The sequence below is a fragment of the Marmota marmota genome, unplaced genomic scaffold, assembly GCF_001458135.2.
Source record: "Marmota marmota marmota unplaced genomic scaffold, marMar, whole genome shotgun sequence".
In the NCBI taxonomy this organism is placed as follows: Eukaryota; Metazoa; Chordata; class Mammalia; order Rodentia; family Sciuridae; genus Marmota; species Marmota marmota.
In genome coordinates, this window is record NW_026000057.1 from 23,051,444 (window position 1) to 23,075,550 (window position 24,107).

General features: G+C 33.2%; 1 protein-coding gene across 2 annotated transcripts in view; it reads left to right on the forward strand.

Annotated features, from left to right (window-relative positions):
- Ccser1 (coiled-coil serine rich protein 1) overlaps positions 1-23,214 on the forward strand; it is a 988,234-nt gene extending 965,020 nt beyond the window's left edge. The window contains exon 10 of one of the 2 annotated variants that reach the window (XM_048813620.1): positions 19,931-23,214. In XM_048813620.1, the coding sequence (XP_048669577.1) occupies positions 19,931-20,416 (486 nt within the window). In that variant the 3' untranslated portion in view covers positions 20,417-23,214. The remainder of the gene's footprint in view (positions 1-19,930) is intronic. The other variant, XM_048813621.1, reaches the window with a different exon arrangement.
- Positions 23,215-24,107: the final 893 nt, after the last annotated feature.

Below are 24,107 nucleotides of genomic sequence, written 5' to 3' on the forward strand. Positions count from 1 at the left end.
AGTTCATGAATAACTGGCCCCATTGTTTTGGTCCTATGGCAGGAGAGCACATCATGGTGGTGAGTGCATGGTGGAGCAAACTGTTTACCCTATGAATGAAATGCAAAGAGATGGAAGAGAACAATTATTGACTACTTCAAGGACATATCTCAATGATAGGCAGATCCCCTATCAGTTCCCTCCTCTTGAAGTTTCTACCACCTCCCAATATTGGGGACCAAGCCTCTGACACATGGGTTCTTGGGAGATACTCCAGATCCAAACTCCTAGCAACATCCTGCCTATTTTATAGATGCCATATTTTTATTTATTTATATCTTTTCATTAATTGCAAAATCATCCTTTGGAGACAACCATATCTTCATTTTACAGTTGAGCCAAATAAACTCGTAGATGTTAATTTACCCAGTACTATATAGTAACTAAAGTAAAATATAAACTAATAACTGACTTTCTCAAAGCATAAATTGTTAACTATTTGCTTTACTAACATTTTTTTTTATTAGCCAGAATAAAATATTCCATAGATAAGAACTTTACTAACATACCCCCTGGACAACTGTGCAAAAGCAAATGAGAGATTCTATTTAAAACAATTTAATAACATAATTATTTTGACATTAATGAATAAGTAGAGGACAAAAAGGAAACATGGGACAGTAAGTCCTTCTAATTTTTTCCTTTTTTTAGCCTGTTTCATCAGTAGTGGTGTTAGATAAGCAAGTGCCAGTTACTGGCTTCTTCCTGTAGTAGTTTTACTTTATATGCATTATTTTCCTGCTCCGTGTCTTCGGTGTAGCAGATTTTGCCAGAAGGGCAGCATTAATTGATCAATAGGAATAGATTCAGGTTGTTGGGGAAAAAAATTGTAGTGATGCTTCAGGTGCAGCCCAAAATCAATAAGGAAGAGTGCTTCTTAACAGAGTGAAATGAAGAGCAATTACTTACTGCAGCTAAATGACATCCTGTGTTGGATCATTGTCATTGCTGGAGGCTGATAGGCACCAAACTGAGGGGCTGCAGGATAAGCAGTTGACATGGTTACAAATGGTGTGTACCAAAGAGATGATTTAACCTGAATTGGTAAATTAGATCTGTAGTTATATAGACTGTCAGAGTCTGGAAAATGTTTTCTTATTGAATTCTTGAGAAAATTCACAAAAATATTAGTAAGAATTGTAGTTTTAGCTTATGGCAAATATCTCAACCTCAGCACTATTGACATGTTGGACTAGTTAATTCTTTTTGTCCTATCTGACCTAGGCAGGGTGGCATCTCTATCTCCTACCACTTAGATATTAATAGTCACACACCCATTATGAATATAAGAAAAATTTTCCCTAAGAGGCAGATTGCCCCAACTGAGAATTACTTACTAACCAAAAATTTTAACTTGATTCATAACATGTTCATATTCTTAACATATTCATATTTGTGTTTCTTTCCTGGTATGATTCTGAGATGGATAGAAATGAAGGCCTTTTTATATAGACATGATGGAGGACAGGAATTTTTGCCATTATTATCTAATTTGAGAGTAAATCTCAAAATATTTAGAATTCCTTTCCACTTAGATTATTGTCTTTTGAGTAGGTGTGTTAGTTTCATTTAAATATTGTATACCTGTGATTGAAGATATTATTACTCTTTCTGTAAAATATGTAATACATATAGGCAAAGATATGTTTGTGCAACAACCTCTCTCTATAAGGGACAGGAGGAGGATAATAGTATTTCTGGTGTTTCATTCTGAATATTCAAATCTTGACTGAGTTTTTCAGATTTTGTGAGTCCAAGCCCCTATATGAAACAGTCCCTGAAAAGTTTCTTGTAATGCAGGATTTCTACTCAATTCAAAATGATTTTTGCATCATCAAACTCCCACTTGAAATAAAGTCTTCTATAGCTAGAGTTATCCACATTTAGGATTTACCTCTGCATTAATTGGTATGATACAAAACTCAAGGAGATGTGTTCTTTGATTGATAGGTAGCATGTTATCTGATTATGGAAGCACTTCATAACAGGGATGATTCTTTGAGTTAACAGTCATAAATTTAACTACAGCTGGCTAGGGGTCATCTAGTCTGTCTGTCTCTCTTTCTATATATAAACCCTTACACTACACATATATAAATAGAAAAGATAGATCTGATGGGATTATTTACCTTAGGGAAGTATTTCTCTCCAAGTATGATGCTTGTCATAGGATCATATGGAGTGCATGTTGTAATTCAAGAACAGAGCCCAAACCCACAACTAATGAGGAGATACTCTAGTGTATGTGGATCCCAAAATTTTATTTAAATTGGCCATACGATAAACATAGCAGTAGGGTTTTGCTTTTCATAATGCCTTGCTTTCTTCTTGACGATTACATTTGAATTTATGCATATATTTATATAAGAGCTACACAAAATTTAAAACATTGTGACAGACCATAGTTATCTCCTGGAGTTAGATGGAAGAAAAGATTCAAAAGATACCATGCACACTCTGCTTTTAGGAGCCCTACAGCTTTATACATATCTTCAACCTTTGGTTATGAACTTGAAAGGGCATTGCCTTGACCCGATGAGTTAAGAACTAAGAAAGTGCCGCAGGTGCCATCCTGACTTGTTTACAGACCCTAACAAGAAAGCATCTACAATATAATTTTTAAGCATTCTGGATACTAGAATGCTATAGAATTTGGTTTATCTACTTACCAAATGTTCATATAGCATGCTTTGTTAGCAACACTGTATTTTTTTTTAAATTCAGCTATATGTAGTAAAATAAAATCATGAAAAGCAGTAAGTACTGGGAAAGCCCATGGCCTCTATATTCTTTCTTTACTTAACGAAGGTAAATTCAATAAATAAATACTAAATGTCAGAGTCCGAACTACAGTGATCCCCTTTTCTATTTCAGGGGTTGGAGGCCTATTTCTCTACCATTCGTCCCCACACCAAATCAGCTAATTTGCAAACTCTAGAGAAAGAATAAATTTCAAAGTTCAAGGCTTCTTGTACTTTAGACTTACTAGACTTTCTACAAAGAAGCATGATTTCTCTGACTGATGTGGATGAGTACTGACAAAGCACCCTCACTGACACAGTATAAATATTTATGGAAGAGTTTATTTTGTATTGGAAAGGCTCTGAGCAATGGGATCCAGTCAAGAACACCCTGATACTATGCAGATTACTTTTCTGTCAATAGATCTTTCCAGATTAAAAATATTCTAGGAAAATTGTACATATATTTACTTCAAAGTATTTCATCATTTGTTCATATTACTGGGGAATATCAGTAAAAGTCTTCTTTTTACATAAACCCTGCAAGCAAATAAAATATTACCTTTGGTGTTGAAATATGTAGGTAATAAATCGAACATGTGGTCATTTTTTATCTTGGAGAATTAAAATTGATTTGATGTCCATATATTTTTTCTTTATGTTTTCTCTGTACTTTTTCTCTGTGTATAAACACCAATAGGTTTCTTATAATACTTATTTTAGGGTTTGCATTTTTTCCCAGAGTTTTAAAAAATTTTGATCCTTGCCTCTTACATGAGGCATTTGAATCACGTGTAATGTGGAAGTTTAAATATCCCACTGTTTGTAACACATTTCTATTCCTAACAAGTGTATTTACTCTGATTTGCCTTATTTAGACATCAATCAACATTCAGTTGTTCAATCAACCTTCCTAAAATGGTGCTTTGTTGTGTCATTGAACTCATATACTTTTAATACATCTTCACTGGATTTAAAATTACAGACTGTTTAAATTAGCAGCTATGAATCTACCCAACACAGATAACTTAAATACATGATGTTCTCTTGCTCCATCCCTGTGTGAACATTCTGGCCTGGGTTGCAGTTCTGTGCTAGAGCATTTGTTTCACATGCCTGAAGCCCTGTGTTCAGGATACCAGCCATGTGAGCAAAATGAAATAACTATGTGAATGTCCTACTCCACCTTAGCAAGAAAGTGTAATACCAACAATTCCCAAAACCGGCCTTGTGAATATATACCTGCTACTATTTCCTAATGACAGAAATGCTTTATTAACTTAGCAGAAATCCAAATCATTTTGGAGGATATAGTTGAGATCACTACTTTATGTTTTTTCTCTTTTTCCTTTATTTCACTCAAGCTCTCTCCTTTTTCATTTATTTTTAACATATGTTTATCAAACACTTACTTCATATCAGGAACTAGTCTTGGTGCTGGGAATACAGCCATGAAACATTTGACAAAATTATTACTTCCATAGACATTTTGTTTCAATGTGTGACAGACATTAAATAAATAATACACAACATATATGCATACACATATAACTGCTATAAAGAAAAATTATGGATTGTATTTGTGTCAAGAGCTTTTTAAAACATTTTATCTTGATTTAAACTGTAGAGTATGAAAATGCTTTAAAATGTTCAGGGTACTGAGTTATGGCTCTCTAGTAAAAGTAAAGAGAGGAACATCTAGGCAGAGGCTCAAAGATAATAATTAAAGAAACTGAGGAAGTAGTTAGCTTTTCATATTTAAAAATGTGAAAGTGCTAAGTGTTGTTGGAAGTTCAATGATTGAGGAAAATTATACTGGGAAGAAATTTAGAGAGGTAGGTGGGGCTAGATCATCAGGGTTATATAGATCACCAAAGAATTCGAATCTTCTTGAAATTTCCTGGAAAGATATTAGAAGTCAATTTATGATTTCTTTGCATTTTAAAAATATTTATATTGCTCTTTGTGGTCTGTGTATTACATGAAGGTCCAGAAGTATTGATGCAATAAATCTAGCATGATATAATAAAGTATTGAACTAGAAGGATAGAGGGAGAGAGATGTGAGCAGAATAGAGATAGAATCACTGTGAAATCATGATGGATTGAATGATAGGGAGTGAAAAAAAAGAGAAAAGGACAAATCCAGATTTTTTTCTATGGTCTCCATTCACTCATTTGTTCAACAAATATTATTGAAATTACTAAGATGCAAACCAGATATGATACAATTATTCTGAACTCAGGTAGGAAAATAAGATTGAGATATTTGTGATATAGTCATGGAGTTAGATGAGTAAAATTATGAAAAGTAATTTAAGTTGAAATATAAGATTAGAAGTTGTGCACCTAGCTTCTAAGAAGAATGTAAATCTGGACTATGCCATTGTGACCCAAACACTTAGTTGGAAAAGTGTGTACCAAAGGATTTTGACTAATAGTGATCAAAGAAGCGAACCAAACTAGAAGTCTGAGATGCCACAAATCCCAAAAGATCACAGAATTTAAGATGAGGTTGCTTACTTCTCTTAAGGACTTCTTTTTAAAAAAATAGTCTTTTTAAAAAAATACTAATTTTTTAGTTGTAGTTGGACACAATACCTTTATTTCACTAATTTATTTTAATGTGGTGCTGAGGATTGAACCCAGGGTCTCGCACGGGCGAGGTGAGCACTCTACAGCTGAGCCACAACCCCAGCCCTTAATGCAGAACAATGTGTAAGCTGTTACTTTGTTTGTTTTTTTGTTTTAAAATTTGTGGGGCTTTTTGTTTGAATTTGTTATACATGACAGCAAAATGCACTTCAAGTCATACTACCCAAATGAAGCACAATTTTTTATTTTTCTGGTTGTACACAAAGTAAGTCACACCATTCATGTCTTCATACATGTACCTAGGGTAATAATGTCCATCTCATTCCACTCTCTTTCCTACCCCCATCCCCTCTCCCTTATCCTCCCTCCCATTTGCCCTATCCAAAATCACTCCATTCCTCCCATCTCCCCCCCCCCATTATGGATCGTTATCCACTTGTCAGAGAAAACATTTGGCCTTTGGTTTTGGGGGATTGGCTTACTTCACTTAGTATGATATTTTACAACTTCACCTATTTACCTGAAAATGCCATGATTTTATTCTCTTTTAATTCTGAGAAATATTCCATTGTGTATATATACCACAGTTTCTTTATCTATTCATCAACTGAAGGGCATCTAAGTTGGTTCCATAATTTAGCTATTGTGAATTTTGCTTCTATAAACATTAATGTGGCAGTGTCATATGCTGTTTTTAAGTCCTTTGGGTATAAACTGAGGAGTGGGACAGCTGGGTCAAATGGTGGTTCTATTCCAAGTTTTCATCTTAATTTATAGGTCTTCAGGAGGAGTAAAAGTCAAACGATAGATAGTGGGATAATAGATAAGAAGGAATTGAGAAGTTGTAACAACCAAAGAAAGAATTCTTTTGGGAACACTTTTGACATATGAATTATATTTACCACATGTTTTTCACTATTGGTATTGACTTGAAACACTTTTACTGTCGTAGTGTCTTACTTATTTTTTATTTGTATTAGTTTAATTTCTTAAGCAAAAATAATGTATGTTTGATTTAAATTAAGTGTATGAATGGATGAATGAATGACTAATAAAAGGGAGAAAAAACAACAAAACAAGAAATACAAAAAAATAATAATAATAATAAGGGACATGCACTGTCCTTTTGAACTACTTTTGGATTTTAATCCTCCTCAGACAGCCTTCCACCAATAGTGATTTGTAGGAAATTGCCCAAATTATTCAGTAACAGCACACACTCAGTCTATTGAGTTGGTTTCTTGGAAAACTCATTTGCTACCAAGTAGCGTCTGCCAATCTATACTGATATTAGAGTGAAAACCACCAACTTATGGCTGTGGTATTGATTCACCTCAGCTCTAAATTCCAATTCCAACATTGACTTTATTGAAATGCAGGAGAACTCACCTCTGTAGTGGGGGAAGAATTATTCTTTCTGCCACTAGACAACTTCAGTCAGAAAAATGGAGATAGGGCTACCCTTAGCCTACATCCTGTTATCACATCATTCCTTTTTAATTACAGCTAATTACAGCACAACTAGCAAAGGTCAGTAGTTATTTATGTAGGCTTTATCACCACACACTTACCCCTTTACTTTCCTTTCTCATAAACCAGCACAAAATATCTGCCATGCACTACCTTAAGAATTTGTCTATTTATTTATCATTTTTAGTACACAAACTTAACACCTATAATCTCATTTACATATCTACAGTTCATCAGTGTTGCTGAAATATGAAATAATGTCTAGCATTTGTAATTGGATATTCCATTATGCATCCTTTGGCCCTTTGTTTTTTTACATCAGATGCACAACTTATGTCCATGCATTGATGTGAAAGTTAATGGTTCTGCATGGAAACCTTAAGCAAACAAAGCTAAGGGAAATCTTGAACTGGTTGTTGATTATTACTACTAATAATTGTTATAATTCAAGGCAAGTCACTTATCCACTCTAGCCATAGTTTCCTTATAAAATCCAGGGAAAATACATTAGCTTTATATCCTATCTAGCATCTTGGATTCTTTATTGTTAAATCAAAATAAATGAAAACATTCATATTTTCAGTGAGAAACTTGTTATGATATATGGAATTAAAGATGATATATCATGAGCTTTGTAATGTTTTGAACAACCAATAAAAAAAATACATTAAACAATATCCAGAAGTATCCAAAAAAAAGAATTTATTTCATTCGAACAATATCCCTGTTGATGTTTAAATAATGTTTAACTATTTTAACAATTTTTTTTTTATGCCCACGCTGGTGACATTATGAAAACTACAGGAATGATGATGCATCTGAAACAAAGACGTTTTTGTAACCGAAAAAAATTTACTTTTGACCAGACATTTTGCAGGCTTAAATCTTCTAGACCTGTGCTAATTTGACTCTTTCACTGCATAGCAGAAATACAGTTTCACTACATGAGAATTTTTTGTTATGAAAGAAGTATTCATCCCCTAAGGTAGAGTGTGAAGCTAATAGTATTTTTCTGCATTCTGGGAATTGGTCCACATTTATTGTATTTTAGTAAAAAATAAACACATAAAAATATTAATTAAGATATAAAAACTAAATCGGGGGTGGGTGGGTATTGGAGATTGCACTCAGGGACATTCAACTACTGAGCCACATCCCAGCCATATTTTGTATTTTACTTAGAGACAGGGTCTCACTGAGTTGCTTAGCACCTTGCCTTTGCTGAGGCCAGCTTTGAACCCACGATCCTCCTGTCTCAGCCTCCCCAGCTTCTGGGATTACAGGCGTGTGCCACCACACCAGCATGAAAGCTAAATTTAAGGTACCTTGGTAATCCTATAAAAAGCTAAAATTTAACTCTAAAATATAAATTCTTTTTTTTTTTCTGGAGATTGAACCCAAAGGTACTTTACCACTGGGCCACATCCCGAATCCTTTTTATTTTTTTATTTTGAGGCAAGATCTCACTGAGATGCTTAGGAGCTCACTAAATTGATGATCCTCCTGCCTCAGCCCCCCCAGCAGCTGGGACTACAGATGCATGCCACCACTCCTCAGATGAACTTTTAAAATAATAATTTGAAACTAATAAACACAAACAGTATGCATAATCATCAAATCTGTTTCCAAATAATTTGAGCTGATTTTAGGAACAAAATGTTGGAAAACAATAAAGTGGACTATTGTACACATAAATGTTCCATAGCATTACTGGATTAAAGAATATGTATAGGAAAAAATAATTATAGGACAATAACTGATATTAATCAAATGAAGATAAGTGACAATAACAATTTTAAGTCTTAGCAATTTGTAAGTTTCATCTGACTCTCATTGAATTTTGTGCTTTGTTGATTTTTTTTCTATTTAAAAATCAATTTTAGATCTTTTTAAGGATGACTAACTTTGAAGCTGTCAGCCCATCTGTTTTCTCTTTGTTAAGTAGACTTTTTGAGGTTACTCTTGAGTTTGTAAAGAAAATTATTTGCTTTGATAAAGCAGGTTTCAAAAGAAAAAAATAACCTTAGAATTTCTTTTTACACTCTATAGTAAGTGTTTCTAATACCCATAAACTCATCCTAAGTAGAAAAAAATGATTGGTTATTTTAAAAATTGCTATTATTAAATAAACTTATTATCTCCAAGGCTCAACTCTTTACACAGTGAAAGAATGTATTCATGAAATTCCATGCTTCTTCAAAAAATTGTTTCTAACTTGTAGGTAATGATATCCTGGCCATAACGTTCCATACCATAATTCATTTTCTGCTGTATCTTATTTCTTATTTATTCTATGTGAAAACATTTCAGAATATTAGGCTGGGAAAAATGAATACACTTCATCACAAATCACAAGGAATTCTCCATACTATACATTTCCATACATATGTCTATAATACTTTTTGGAGTTCTAAATTCTTTGAAGCACTTTTAAATTTATAAAGTCACCAAACCATCAAGCAGAAACATGTAAGTTTTTCTCTGTCACATCACTGCCTTGTATTATGTTTCCAGAACTTTCATGAATGATGTCTGCTCAGCCTTAAATTGTGCATGCTTCTGAAAGATAAAATAGCCAAATGTAATAATACAAGATGGGTGATTACATAAAAATCACTTCTGAAGTATATTTTGAATTTTTTTTAAAAAAACTTGAATATAAATGGATCTTCAAAACATTTAACGTCAACTAAGAAAATAATATTGTGAAAAAAATGGTCAATGAATTCAGCAAAGAATCTAAGTGGTTTGATATCATTGGGATAATACTTCTTTCACACTAACTACATTGACATTTCCTCTGGGGGGAGGGGATCGATATTACTATGGATGAACTCTTTATCTACTTCCTGTGACCCTTTTCTTTAACATTTATTCTTACCTACTTTCAAATTTCCTGTATCTTCTGGATGTTTCCTCTTCCCATAATTTCTTTTAAACCACTTCTCTAACAATAATGTGCTTCATAGAAAAAGTTAAAAGACTAGTAACTTATAATGTTTCACTTCTTAAACATATCTTTATTTTGCCTACTAAACTTAATCCAAAATAAGAAAAACAAATTTCAATACCTAAAGGAATTTAAACAAAAATGAAATTTTAATGTCAAAACAATTGAGCATGTGTAGTTAAATTTTTGACAAAGAGACAGTATATTATAGGGGACTTGGAATCTAAAGACCATATGTTACTGTCTGAATCATCTTAAGTCAATCAAGAGTTTCAGTTTTCCATCTACAAAATGAAATGAAGCATTAAGATTCAGTCTTAACATACTTTTATGAGGATAAATTTGGATGGTTATGTAAAAAAGAATTCCTAAAATTTAAACTGCACTGTCAATGGAGTGCTATAATTATCTTTACACAATGGGTCAAGGTTATTCCTAAAAATAAAATTATACCTGCATTACATAATCCTGATATAAAACAACAAATTCCAGTGTGGAATTGTTGTATTTTTAGTTCGCTTCCTTTCTCCTGTTATCTATTAGATTAGGTAAATAACGTATTACTTTAAAAATCTCTCACTAGAGCTTGTAGGGTAAAATTATTCAAACAATAAGTTAAGCAAAAAAAAAATAGGGCTCATGTTATTTTATCATGGTAATTAGGTCTAGAAAACAAGAGGAATAACAATAATCTAGATTTACTTAATCAGTGTTATTGTATGTATTTATTCATTTATTCAATACAAGAAATATTTTTACCTTATAAAGCAATAGCAATTGGCTATAAAGCCTATGAATTATTCACCCAAAAGATATCATGTGCATTTAAGGATGTTTTTGAGATTATTCTTTGAATATTATTCTCCAGTAAATATTTTAAAATCTCACATGTGCTAGGTGTTAGACATCTTTGAGCCTGGATAGGAGACTCGTTTTTTAAGTTGATGCTATAGAGCCACGACAATTGTAAACATAAAAATTATTTCCTACTTATTTCTCTTAGGCTTAAACCCTCACTCATCCTTTATATTTATAAATCCTACTTTTCTTGGAATTTCAGCTGAGCAGAGTAATACTTTCTCAGCTGTCTTCTGGACTGAGTCCTTTCCTGATAGTACTCCCCTTATTGCTATTATAAGCATCATCCGATATTCTCATTTGAGTCACCTTTTAACTAAGGAGAATTACTCACACGAGCTGCTCACACACCCCCACATACAGACCTGTTAGTTTTACAAACACTTGTTATTTTCCAGGACTTAGATTTACCCAGAGTTCCTTCACTCTAGTTAAAGAACAGAGCAGGGAAGCATATGCCTGGTTACTTATGAGGAAACTGGTCCATGTTCTCACTTTGGTCTAGAGGAGAGGGAGATGAGGAGATCTTTCTCTCCTGGTAACCAGGACCCTTGCTAGCCATATTAACATTTGCCTTGCTTATTCTGTGCATATTCTCTAACCCTTTTTGAGTCCTAATACCCAGCAAGACAATATAGTATCCCCTGTAGGATTTAGGAGTGAGGTTGAGCCAAAGGAGTAATTTAACTCCAGACAAATATGTTTTCCATTTTATACTTCTTGGTAATTTGTGCAATCTGAAAGTAACAGTTCTTATGTTCCAACACCTTTGAATTTCTCTTTTTGGTTAATACATGAATTTATTACAGAGCTTCTTGCTTGCAAAGCAGTAACTGCTTTTGTATACAATCTCTCTGCGGTAGAGTGTTTCCTAGACCTTTAACAAAACTCTTCTTTTATCACTGAAAACACATTTCACAGCTAAGGTCGCAGACACATGTGCAACAGTGCCAAAACCTTCCACAAAGACATGACCTGATATTCATAACTGCTTTAGAAATTATATCTCTCAATGCTGACAGGAAAAGAGCAGTCTGTTACTTTTCATAAATGTAGTCAGAGTCGCCATTGACAGTTCAATGGTAGTGATTTAGAAAGGGAACATTTTGATTGCATCTGTTTACATCACACCAACACATTATGTGGTGCAAATCAAAGAGGACATTTGCTTTTCAAGTAGTTTATGACACTCTAGGTTGCCTCCTTTCTCTATTTGTAAAAATTGTTGTTGATATTTTTAAGATCTTTTTTAGAGCACTGAGTGAAATGCTGCTAATTAAACTCCTTGGAACTTTAATGCTCCTTGGTTAGTCTGAATAAAGAAATCTTCAGACTTTATGCACCATGATATATAATCATTCATGTGTCATCGTTGAGCAAGATTTATGTTTACAAATGCTTCTAATGTCTATTAGTACATTGAATTGGTTAAGTAAAAGACATTATTTTGTTGTTTTAATGGCCATAGTATTTAAAAACAAGGATATGAGTTTATGTATAATGGTTTTTCTTTTTTGACATGTACTTGCTTTAGACTTTTATCTTTTTATCTGTCTAATTTAGGGAAGCATCATAGTTTAGGGCAGTGGTTCTCAACTGGGAGTGGGCAATTCACCCACTCCCACTAGGGGATATTTGGCAATGTCTAGAGACTTTTTTGGTTGTAACAACTGGGTGCAGGTGCAGCTGACACTGGTAGGTACTAGCCAAGGAGGTGGGTAACACCCTTCAATGAATAGGACAGACTCCTACAACAAAGAATTACATGATTCCAAATGTCAATAATGCCATATGTCAATAATTGGGAACCCTTAGCTGAGAGCTAAAATTGTGGTATTCAAACATTTAAGCTCCAATTTACATTCTGTTATCCACTGACCCTGGAATCCTGGGTAAGTACTTAAGGGCCAAGGTTTCTGTTTTCTTGTATTTAAAACAAATAAAAGATATCTAATAAACATAAAAAATGATGACATATAAAATGGCACATATCTTGTCACATCACAAATATTCACTAAATCTTAGATGTTATAAAAAATGAAATCAGTTTTCTAGAATTCTAAACTTATACAGTGTAAGCTCTGAGTTCAGAATGAGAGTCCTTTCCCACCCTGTTTCCTTTCAACTTTAGATATCAGATAAACGTGTTGAAAACACCTATCCCTAGCTTGTTGAATATTTGTTGTTGACAGTAAATTTGTTTTGTCTGAATGCAAGACATGCTTGGAATTTTATGAAGCTTTATCAATAATAGAAAACCTACTATTTTCTTTTCCTTGACATCATTTTAAATTACTTTATTCTGACAGGCTCAAGTTTAAGCCAATTATGGCCTTCATTAAAACTAGATTAGAAACTAGTGGGATGGAGTTTTACAAGAAAAGATCTTTATGTCTCCAATAGCAGATCCTCTAGATAATACCACATTTCATCCGGAACACTGTAGAAACTATAAGTTTCCTCTAAGTGATGTGCTTCAATGAGAAGGGGACTTAGACCAGGGATAAATCCAATGAATTCTTACTTAAAATATGTCATAGTGCTAATTTCATTTTCTTAAAATAATTTACAAAGATCATTAGAAAAGGATTGGTAAAGAGATCCTTAAGTATCTCCAGGCATAACTTAGCTTTCATAAACAGAAAAAAAATAATAGTGAAGATCAGGATTAGGTTGAAAACACAATGAGGGAAATGAATCTAAAATTATTATCTAATGGTGTAGAAACATTATTCCAGTATGTGCAACTTTGCTGATATTTGGAGAAAAAATTTTTTGTTAAAAAAAAGACAATATAATCTGAATTGTATTGGGATTAGATAACAAAACAATTCAAAGAAACTAATATACAAACAATACAGAAAATTAAAATACATTAAATACTTAGAGATTTCCATTTGCATTTAATGAGTATTATTGTATATGCCTTTATTCAAAGCAATTTTCATATATACAATCATATTTAGCAACACATTTTTTAACATCATAATATTGCAGGTTCCTATTATTTTTGGTTCATATATTGATGTATCTGTGTTAAATTAACATAGGCACTTTAGAGTTTATTGTTTGTTTACTGATAAGGCATTCACAATTTGAGCTACTGTGTCTGAACTAATGAAGTGACCACCTCAATCTTGACACTACAAGACCGTTATCAGGAGGGTCAGTCATCTGTTGAATCTTTAACTAATATGTTGCTGCTACTACTAAAATACCAAATTTTATTTTTTTTTTATTTTTACAAATTGGAACTTATTCTGACCACTGGCATTTACATTTCAAAATCCAAAATGTTTGCATGAATGGTGATAATGAAATGCAAGATGACACTGATTTTAAAACACATTATTGAGTTAAAGATATTTTAATGGGAGTATTTTCATACCCCTACCTTTGGCCAAGGAAATGTGTCTCCATCTGTCACGTTTGTACAATGGAGAAGAAAGATTAAGAACTGTCGCACTACAGTATCTGTCCTTTGATTCATTTTCTACAGTATTGACAAAATGTCCTTAAAGTGATTCTTTTTTCAACTGTGTTGATCTCTAATGTTATAGATCTCTGTCATATTGCTTTGACAGTTATGAAAGGCTTGTTGTTTCTTCAGGGCATATGTTGTAGTTACATGATATTTCTTATGGGGGAAGGTACAAGTAAAGGGGAGTGAGGCTACAAAACACCTCTGAAAGGCTGACCTCTCTCTTGGGAAAGGCACTCTCAACTACTTTTCAGAAAACAAACAAACAAACAACAACAACAAAAAACCAATATATACAAGCTCAGTGCATGGTAGTTTAAGACTCAGGTAACATGTTAACCTCTATGGATCAAATTTACCAACCTATCAATGAAAGGGAATTTTCAATGGAAAGAACATTCCATACTAGATAGATTGTTTCAGTTAGGAATCATGTTAATAAATTCTTTTCTCGAGAAGTTTGGAAGTGTGCATATTGGTGGTATACTTGTAGAGTTACCACTCAAAAATATTTTCAAGCCAGGTGCTGTGTGCACACCTATCATCCCAGCTACTCTGGAGGATCACAAGGGCTAGCCCAACCAGGGTGACATAGCAAGACTCCTCTCAAAAATTAATAATAATAATAATATTTTCAAAAAAAATTAAAATTATTTTTCTTCTATTTAGTTACACATGACAGTAGAATGCATTTTGACACATTATATATAAATGGAGTATAATTTCTCATTCTTCTAGTTGTACATGATGTAGGGTGCTGGTGGTGGTGGTGCAATCATAGATGCACAAAATAGGATAATAATGTCCAATTCATTCTACTATCATTCATACCCCTATAATCCCTCCCCTCCCTTCACTTCCCTCTGTCTAATCCAAAGTATCTCTATTCTTCTCTCCAGCCCCCTATCCCCTTATTATGAATTAGCATCCACATATCAGATAAAACGTTCTGCGTTTGGTTCTTTGGGATTGCTTATTTTACTTAGCATGATATTCTCCAATTCCATCCATTTACTGGCAAATGCCATGATTTAATACTTCTTTAAGGATGAGTTTTACCAAGTTTTAGTATTATGACAAAAGTGATTTTGTGTATAGAAAATCAAGAAAGAAATAATCAGAGTATTAGTGACACAAATGTTTGCAATTGGAATGCCTTCATGCCACACTGTCTCCAAATAGTTTTTGTAATATAAAGAGGAACTATACCTACATGAGGATGAAACTTAATCACTTAGATAAATTTAAAAAACTATCAAATGCCAAGCAACAAAAGACAAAAGAAATTGCAATGAGAAGCTGGTATGACTAATTAATGGATCATAAAAACTGAAATTAAAGTGCATGGCTTGTTTGCTTGTTTCAGATTAGTGCCCCATATTGTGCTTGCTTGCTTGTTTTTTCTTTTTTAGTGATATGGAAAATAATAATGCATGTTAAAATCAGTGGCATCTTGAATTTTATGAAATATTGGCAATAGGCTCCAGTGTGTGTGTGTGTGTGGTGGGGGGAATCACAAGAAGTCAAGTATATATATTCAAGGTGCAGACTTGACTGATTCATCACTAGAATTTTTTATTCTTTTATCCTCTGCCAGAAACTCTAGGAATAGTTGTTTCATTGCTAAATTGTCGAAAGACTAACATAGACATTTGAGTTTGGGGAAACAATTCTGATTTTGAGGAAAATGTGGCTAGGCATATGCTCTGAAAATTCATTTCAAGGAAGTGATTCCAAGAGCTTCAAAGGAATTAACACTAATGAGTTATTTATTTTCCTCTAGGCCAAAGCATATAAATGTGTGTGTGTATGTGTGTGTATGTGTGTGTGTGTGTGTGTATTCACTTTTTTTCAATCAAGGGAACTTTCCCTATATTTTTCTAAACATGTTTCAAATTTGTCAAATTAAACATATATTCTAAAATTATAATTTTAGAACTAAAAGAAGTGAATGACTGTTAGTGTTTCTTCAAGATCTAGTTCCATTTTCTATATTGGTGTCTCATTGAATGGCTTTGATGCTGAAGCCCTGTGTATATGTATGTGTATGCAAGGTCACGTAGTTCAGTAGTGGCATAGCCAAGACTGGAGTCTTTTGGCTAAAGAGTCATTGCTTTTTCCATTATGCCAAATTGTCCCATAATATATTAAACATGAACAAGATACTTAATGTAGCATTAAGTATCTTGATGTGATGTGACTTCCTCCTCCTTCTACCCGAACCCCACACTTTCAGAACTCAGGCTTTCATTTTCACATTTGCTGAAAATGTTGGCAATTGATAGCTCTCAAGAATATTCCTCTCTAGAAATTTCTCTGGGGGAAAAAAAGAAAAGCTATTCACCATAGGGAATTCCCCTTACCAGAGTCCACAGTAGTTCAGTAGCAGGTTGACTTACACATATAAAATTCCCACCTACTTGGGATGCCACTGTAGCTCAGTGGCAGAGTGCTTTCCTAGCATGTGTGAAGCACTAAGTTTGATCCTTAGCATCACATAAAAATAAACAAATAAAATCAAGGCATTCTGTCCATTTACACCTACAAAAAAAAAAATCCCAACTACTTGCCTGAATTGGGGAGAACTATGAAGAACCATCCCAATTCAGACCTCCCTTTATCATCAATTGAGATAAGTTAATTTAATCTCACCCTCTGCCTGACTCTGCTTTCTTCATTCCTCCATAGGGGTTGGCTTAGAGAAAATTCCCAGTAAACTTTTTAGTAAGATCTGTTATAGACTTGTGTTCTTCGAAGCCAAACTACAATAATAAACATAAAATTATTAGAATATTCTAGAGAAAATTGCTTTCATTTTAAATTTAGATAGGAGTACTTTAAATTCTGAAGGATGAAATAAACACCTATCAAAGTAATTTCATGGTCTATTGGTCACTTTATATTGTTTTTGTTATTATTATTACTGTGGCTGCTACCAAGATAAGTATGTTCAAGATATAATGTTAGGTATTTCGCACACAATAGTTCCTTACCTATTCAAAAAATTCAGTATAAAGACACAGGTATAAATATAAATCTTTCTTTCACAGATGAGGAAATTGGAAACAGGAAAATTGACTGACTTGCCATAGTCACTCAGTTAGAAAATGTGTGATTCTAGTTTTTTCTCCCATTGAATTTTAAGCTGCCTGAAGGCAATATCTAGATCTCTTTTGAACAGAATAATTTCCAAGTATTTATGCAGTTCCTTCCCTTCAGTAGTAGTCAATAAATATTTGCCATATGAATAGGTGAATTAATAGTACAATCTTCCATCTCCATATGAATCCTGCACTTAATGGTGAACAAAACAGAGAACTTTATAAAAAAAAATCTATGTCAAATAGATAGGAATAAGTGATTTAAATATGTATTCTTCTTTAAAAATTGCAAGTGATATTTTTCACTTTCTGTGGTAGATTCTTGTGTATTTTGTAGGCACCTGATATAATATTTGAGAGCCCACTCCCTGTGGGCTTGAGTTATTTGATCTTTTTTTAACATGAATTTATTAAAACTGTATGTTCAATCTAATACATCCCAGAAGGGCTAAAACAATTACATAAAGAGAACAATGAACTGTGGTGCATGCCTGTAATCCCAACAACCCAGCAATTTGAGGAGAGTCACAAGTTCAAGGCCATCCTCAGCAATTTAACAAGACCCTGTCTCAAAATAAATAATGAAAAGGGGTTACAAGTGCAGCTCAGTGATAGAGAGCTCTGTGTTCAGTCTCCAGTAATAGAGGAAGGAAGAATGGAAGGAAGAAAGGAAGGGAGGGAAAAGAAATGAATTTGTCTCAAAATGTAATATTAGAGAAATGGATATGAAGTATCTATCTACCTTCTCAACTTTCCTAGGCGACATGGTAAAAAAAAAAAAAAAAAGATCACCACAAAAATAAATAAATAATAGAGATGATAGATATGTTAATAAGTTTTATTTAAACATTTGCCTTTGTATACATATATCAAAACATCACATTGTACCCCATAAATGTATATAATAATGGTCTGAAAGTTAAAAATAATACTATTAGAAAAAGACATTTCACTGCTGGTGTTCTCATCATAGATTTACTAATGTCTCCTTTGTCCCCAAATATTTTTCTCATGATACTCTCAAGTAGTACCCATGATATGTCTAGCATTTGGCTGCAGAAACTAAACACAGGTTGATTAAGTATCCATTAGTAAAAAATTCAACAATTAAGAAAACATCTGTGGTCCTGTCACAGAGATGGAGAGAAATTAAAAGCTCACATTTCTAAGTAGGACCTAAACCTAGAGTGCTGAAAATTAGTCATGAAGAAAAAGAAAGCTAATAACATAAAGAACCAATCAAATACAAATTAGTAGATGAGTGAAAGGAAGTCTAGTAGAGCAGAGGAAGGAGAATAGGAGAGGGGAGGGAAGACAGGAAGGGAAAGGGGGGATCATGAACTGAAATTGATTCCCATGCATGTATGAGTTTGTTGGGATAAACCCAAATACTATGTATAACTATAAAGCTCTAATTTTAAAAAAAGAGTAAGTTACAAGTTTCCTTAACAATGAAAATTGAATGGAAATATTTTATTGCTCTTACCCCCAAGAAAATTTGCATAAGGAATAAGAGAAGCTACTTCAAAAGATTCTCATGAAGATCCACTATGTAAAAACATTATCAGAATGCTAGACAAAATACACACTAAGTACATATTATGTATTATCATCACTAACAGATAACCTTTATTCAGCAAATGTTTGTTAAATGCTTGATATGTGCCAAGCATTGGGTCAGGAGATTAGATATTAAGGAAATTTGTTGACTGGAGATTGCGTTTTCACAGTAGAGTAGCAAGCATTTGATTACAAAGAGTCTGAAGAAAACAGAGAAAACAAAGATAATTTTAAGATGTCAGCCTGACAGGTACCTTTTAGTAAGAGGAAAATACTCAGGGAAGAGTAAGTTTCACAGTTTAAAATTAATTTTTTTGGTTTGATGTCAAATTAGTGATATTAATTATACAACAGTGATGGTGGCTGGATAAGCAAACTGGGGTCTAAGAAGAGATTCGATTTGCAGATTTTCAAGGGAAAAATGAAAATATGGATATTTTAAAATGTATGCCATTTGGATGTCAAGTTAGCAGAAATTTCCTCTGGTTCCTTCAGCATATGCTGTGCCACCTACTGCCGCCTAGGTAGCTCCTCTCTCTCCCCCTACCTCTTTCTCTCAATTTTCTTCTCATTCTTTATAGTATAATATGTCTTTCACTTTTACTTCCACCTGTACAATGAGCCACCTAGCTTTAGTGCCTACCTCAATGTATTTTTCTAAACCAATATACTGTAATCTTCAGAGGAATTTGAGTACCAGCTTTGACTCTGCCTCCTACACAGCATGATTCAATAAGCCATGTCTAACATGCATTTCTAGTAACACTCTGGGTATATACTTCAATAATGTACTTCAAAATGTAAAACACTAAGCCAACACAAAATAACTGCCTCATGCATTAATATTCATTACTTAGTAAAATAACCTATATTTTCAGATTATGCTTTAAAATTCAAATTTAGGAAATAAGATACATTAATTTCAAAATGCCTTTTATAGTAAATTAACCATTTAACCACTATATGTAGTAGTACTGCACAGAAAAATTTACTGTAATGGAAATTTCTACTGGTGTTTTTCTCAACCTCAGAAAAGTTGAGGTTTTGAGCACCAAGGTATAAATACTACTCTGCATTCTATGTATACTATGAATGTGTTCTTAAAAACATCTTTCCCTCTCTGTATTTTATTCTAGGCTACATATCGAAATCGAATTGTGAGCCAAAGTCTCAGCACAAGGGACAGAAAAGCAATCCATACTCCCACCGAGGACCGTTTTAGATACGCAGCAGCCGACCAGACAAGCCCTTACAAAAACAAGGCCTGTCAACTGTCAAGTTTATGTTTCAGTAATTTCTTGAAAGACAAGGAACTAGCAGAAGTTATCAAACACTCCAGAGGAACTTATGAAACTCTCACTTCAGAGGTTACACAGAATTTACGAACCACTGTTGGGCAGAACTCCCTGAAGCCAACAGCTAAGACAGAGGGACTCTCCACGTTGTTAGAGAAACCAAAGGACCAGGCTGCTGTGGGCCGCCAGCATTCAACCTTTACAGGCAGGTTTGGACAGCCACCAAGAGGGCCAATCTCTTTACACATGTACAGCAGGAAGAATGTTTTTCTGCACCACAATTTACACACCACTGAGCTTCAGACTCTGGGCCAGCAGGATGGGTAATTAAGTCATCCTATTTGTGTCTCTGGGTAGGATAAAGATGGTTCACTTTTTTCGTGCATAGTTCATATTTAATTGTCATGTACTTTTTATTACATTTATTTTCAGTCATAAACAAAGACCCGTGGGATTTTAAAAATTATTTTTATTTTGAAGAATGAGGGTTTAAGCATGTTAATTGATTTAGATTGAATGGCCTTGAAGAATTTACTATGTATATGTATAATAAATGGGACCATCTTGCTGGTTTATATAGTCCATAATTTATTGATCTTTTATCTCTATCACTTACTGATGTGTATTGAGGCATTGAGGTTTCAGAAGGTAATATCAAATAGCACTCTGTTCACTATGTTGATGGTGTTACTGTAAAAATAGATATGAAGTATAAATAGGTAAAGGAATTGTAAAGAGTATTAAACTACATAGTTAATAGAAGGAGGAAAACAGAAGGATTTTTAAAGTCTTATATTTGGTGGTGTATTTATTTGAGGGATGAAGCTTGTTTGTAACCTAGAGATGTGTTTGTCTCTATTACATACATTCAAGTTTGAAATACTATTGGCAGGGTGGGGAACTGTTTGTTTTATTCCTTAAATTTTTAATTTAGACTAGTTAACAAAGGATTCCAGACAGAGTAATTGTGAGCTAAATAGGGAATAACAGCTCTGATTGTCACAAAATTTTGCTTTCAGTTTAGTTATTGATATAGAAGTACCACAGTATAACATGGTGAGGTGGTAAAGTCGGCTGAATTTTTAAAAAATGAATGGTTCATAAGGCATGACATCCCATGTTCTTTGAATCACTGTCATAAACATATCATCACATTTTTTAAAAATTTCAGGGATAAAGTATTCTAAGAAAAATATTCATTTGCTTCCCTTTTCTTGTATTTTTAAATGTGCATTTATTTTTATGTACTTTATTTTGCTTTATATATATCAACCCATAAGACTATGAATTGAGGAAAAGAAGGTGAATTTTTTATATCCTGGATACAATACTCTGACTGCAGTCATCTAGATTTAGTAAAGAAGGAAAATATATGTGAATTTTGGTAATTTGATCTTAGAAATAAACTTCTCACAGAAATATTTAAAACTCATTTGATGGTAAATATTTCTTTCTGACAAGTAAGGTCTAATATGTTGTATACTTAAGTGCACAAGGGATAGATCAATAAATCTAAATAAAATAATTTCATGTTTAATAGTAATAGAGCAGTATCAATGGTAGACATAAATGCATAAATAAGTAATTTTAAAAGGACAATTGGGAATCAGGGCTGCAGTTCTTTTATATAAAGATCAGAACTGGTAACTATATCCACATTAGTTAGAGTCCATGCAAATTGAAACTGTCATACCCGCTGCATGATCTGTTTCCCTTACATTCTCTAACAGACAAAATCCATCAGCATGCACAAATGAGATGAATAAAGGGAAATTGAGATAGCAGTTTTAGCATGGCATCTGACTAACCTGCTTAAATCAAAGCTATATGTGAAATGCATCTCCTAATATAAAAATGTATTTGAGCTCCAGGCTTTGGGGGGAAAACCATTAGATCCCCACTTCCCAGCTTTAACTATTGAACTTTGATAAATTTTCAAACTTTGATTAGAATTGTCAGTAAGGAGTACAGAGAATATCTTGTACTTGTAATTTCGATTTTCCAAAGAAGACATGTACATCAAGACAAACATTTATCAAACGTCTTCTTTCTTTGTATGTTTGCAATTCTGCCAAAAGAGAACAATACACATTGCAATTTGCTTGACTTAATGAGACTGCTGTCTAAAATTCCCACCATATTTTAGAAACTATAATACTAATGCAGATATACATTTGGGGCAGGACAATATTTAAGAAATTATAGAAAAAATATAATTATTAGTTGTGGAATTCAGCTTGATTTGTATTGAAAGTTCCTGTGTGTTGCTAGAATATTTTATACCTGTAAATAAATAAGCATGATAAAATAATCAAGGCTTTTTTTCCCAGGATATGGAAAAACTATGTATCACAAATAATGTTTTTGATTTGGACTTTTGGAGTTTATAGTTTTGTTTTCCTGGAATATAGACTTTTGAATTATACTTTGTAAAAAATAATCTATTTAAGAAAATCTGTCATTTAATAGACATTTTAAGAGATGTTTTAAACACTAGTATTTTCTTGAAAAATCTTTTTTAAAGCTGAAACATTCAAAAGAAAACCTGGACTAAACCGTTCAATTTTAAAAGGAGGGGTATTTTTTGGAAATATCATCTTAAAGCAGTTTTGTATCAGTATTTTCAGCATTGTTATAATATTATTTGTAATACTCAGTGTAACTCAGGCCTGGAGAAGGTGTAAGCCCACTGTGTTAATGTAGATCAGTAACTGTAAGACAGGGGTCTTTTCTAAGTTCCTCTTGTGTAGATAATATTCTGTCATAAAAATGGCATGTGGGCATTCTTTCAGCAAACTGAAATCTTTGTACTAAAATCTCTAGTTTTCTAAGACAGTTCCATGTATAAAAATGATTTATACATCTCTCCAAGGCAGTACATATCCAAAGACATGACACCAGGGGAAAAAGTGCTTGTTTTTCTGATGAAGCAGTGGTCTTGCCTTTTCCTTCTTCTTTCTTTTGTGCATGTATATGTGTAGATAACCCTAAGTAACCCTGTAAAATTTCTGCTGCAAACTGTCTCTTCGAAACCCAGAATGTGTTTTAAAGGACAATTATGAAGAGACCTCCCTTGAAGGAAAGCTGTTTCTACCTGAAATAAACTATACACACTTTTGTAATGACTGGCATATGTCAATGGATTTCTTTGAACTCAGTGATTTTTTTTCAGATGATTTTATACACTAACAGCGTCACCATAAAGCTATGAATTATCTCTGAAATTATTTTTGCTTTTTTGGAACACCCTCATCTTTGTTCAAATGACACCATGAAATTGATGCTGTATTGTGAAAGATAGAAATTTACCAGGATCAGTATGCTCAGGGTAAGAGCCTAGAGATACAGGTTATTCAAGGTATTTCATATATATATACCGTATATATAGTATAATATATAACATATATAATAGTTATCTGACAGATAACATTAAACAATTATAAGCATTTACATATTTACATGATTTAAATTGTTTCTAAAGGTTTTCATACTTAATTGGGGGTTATGACCTGGGTTTTATTTGTTTTCCAATATTTAATCCAAACCCATTGTATTATTTTCTCAGCATTGAGTTCTTATTGAATTCAAATTTCCCTTTTTGTTTTGTTCACCTGTATGCTCTATAGAGATAATACTGACACCCCCTCTCCCAGAATCTTTGCTTTCTTATCAGGTATTTAAGGACCATGTCCCTAAAATATTCGATCATATTCTATTAGCTTTCTAGGTACTTTCTTGATCATTTAGTTACTGAAACACCAGGAACAGTTATTGGATGGCAAGTGCTGTTTCTCTATGTCTCTGTCATGATTACCTTCCTCATTATCAAGGGATAGTAAACCATATCTGTGGTCATTTTTAATAATGGGCATAATCTTATAATCTCACAACATTTTTTAATAGTCTCAACCCCCATTTTTGTAATCTTGAACCACTTTTAGAAATTTGTATTCTGAAAAGCCATAGAAGGAGGAAGTACTTCATAATGTCCTAAGATCTCATGGAACCAAGTATTGAC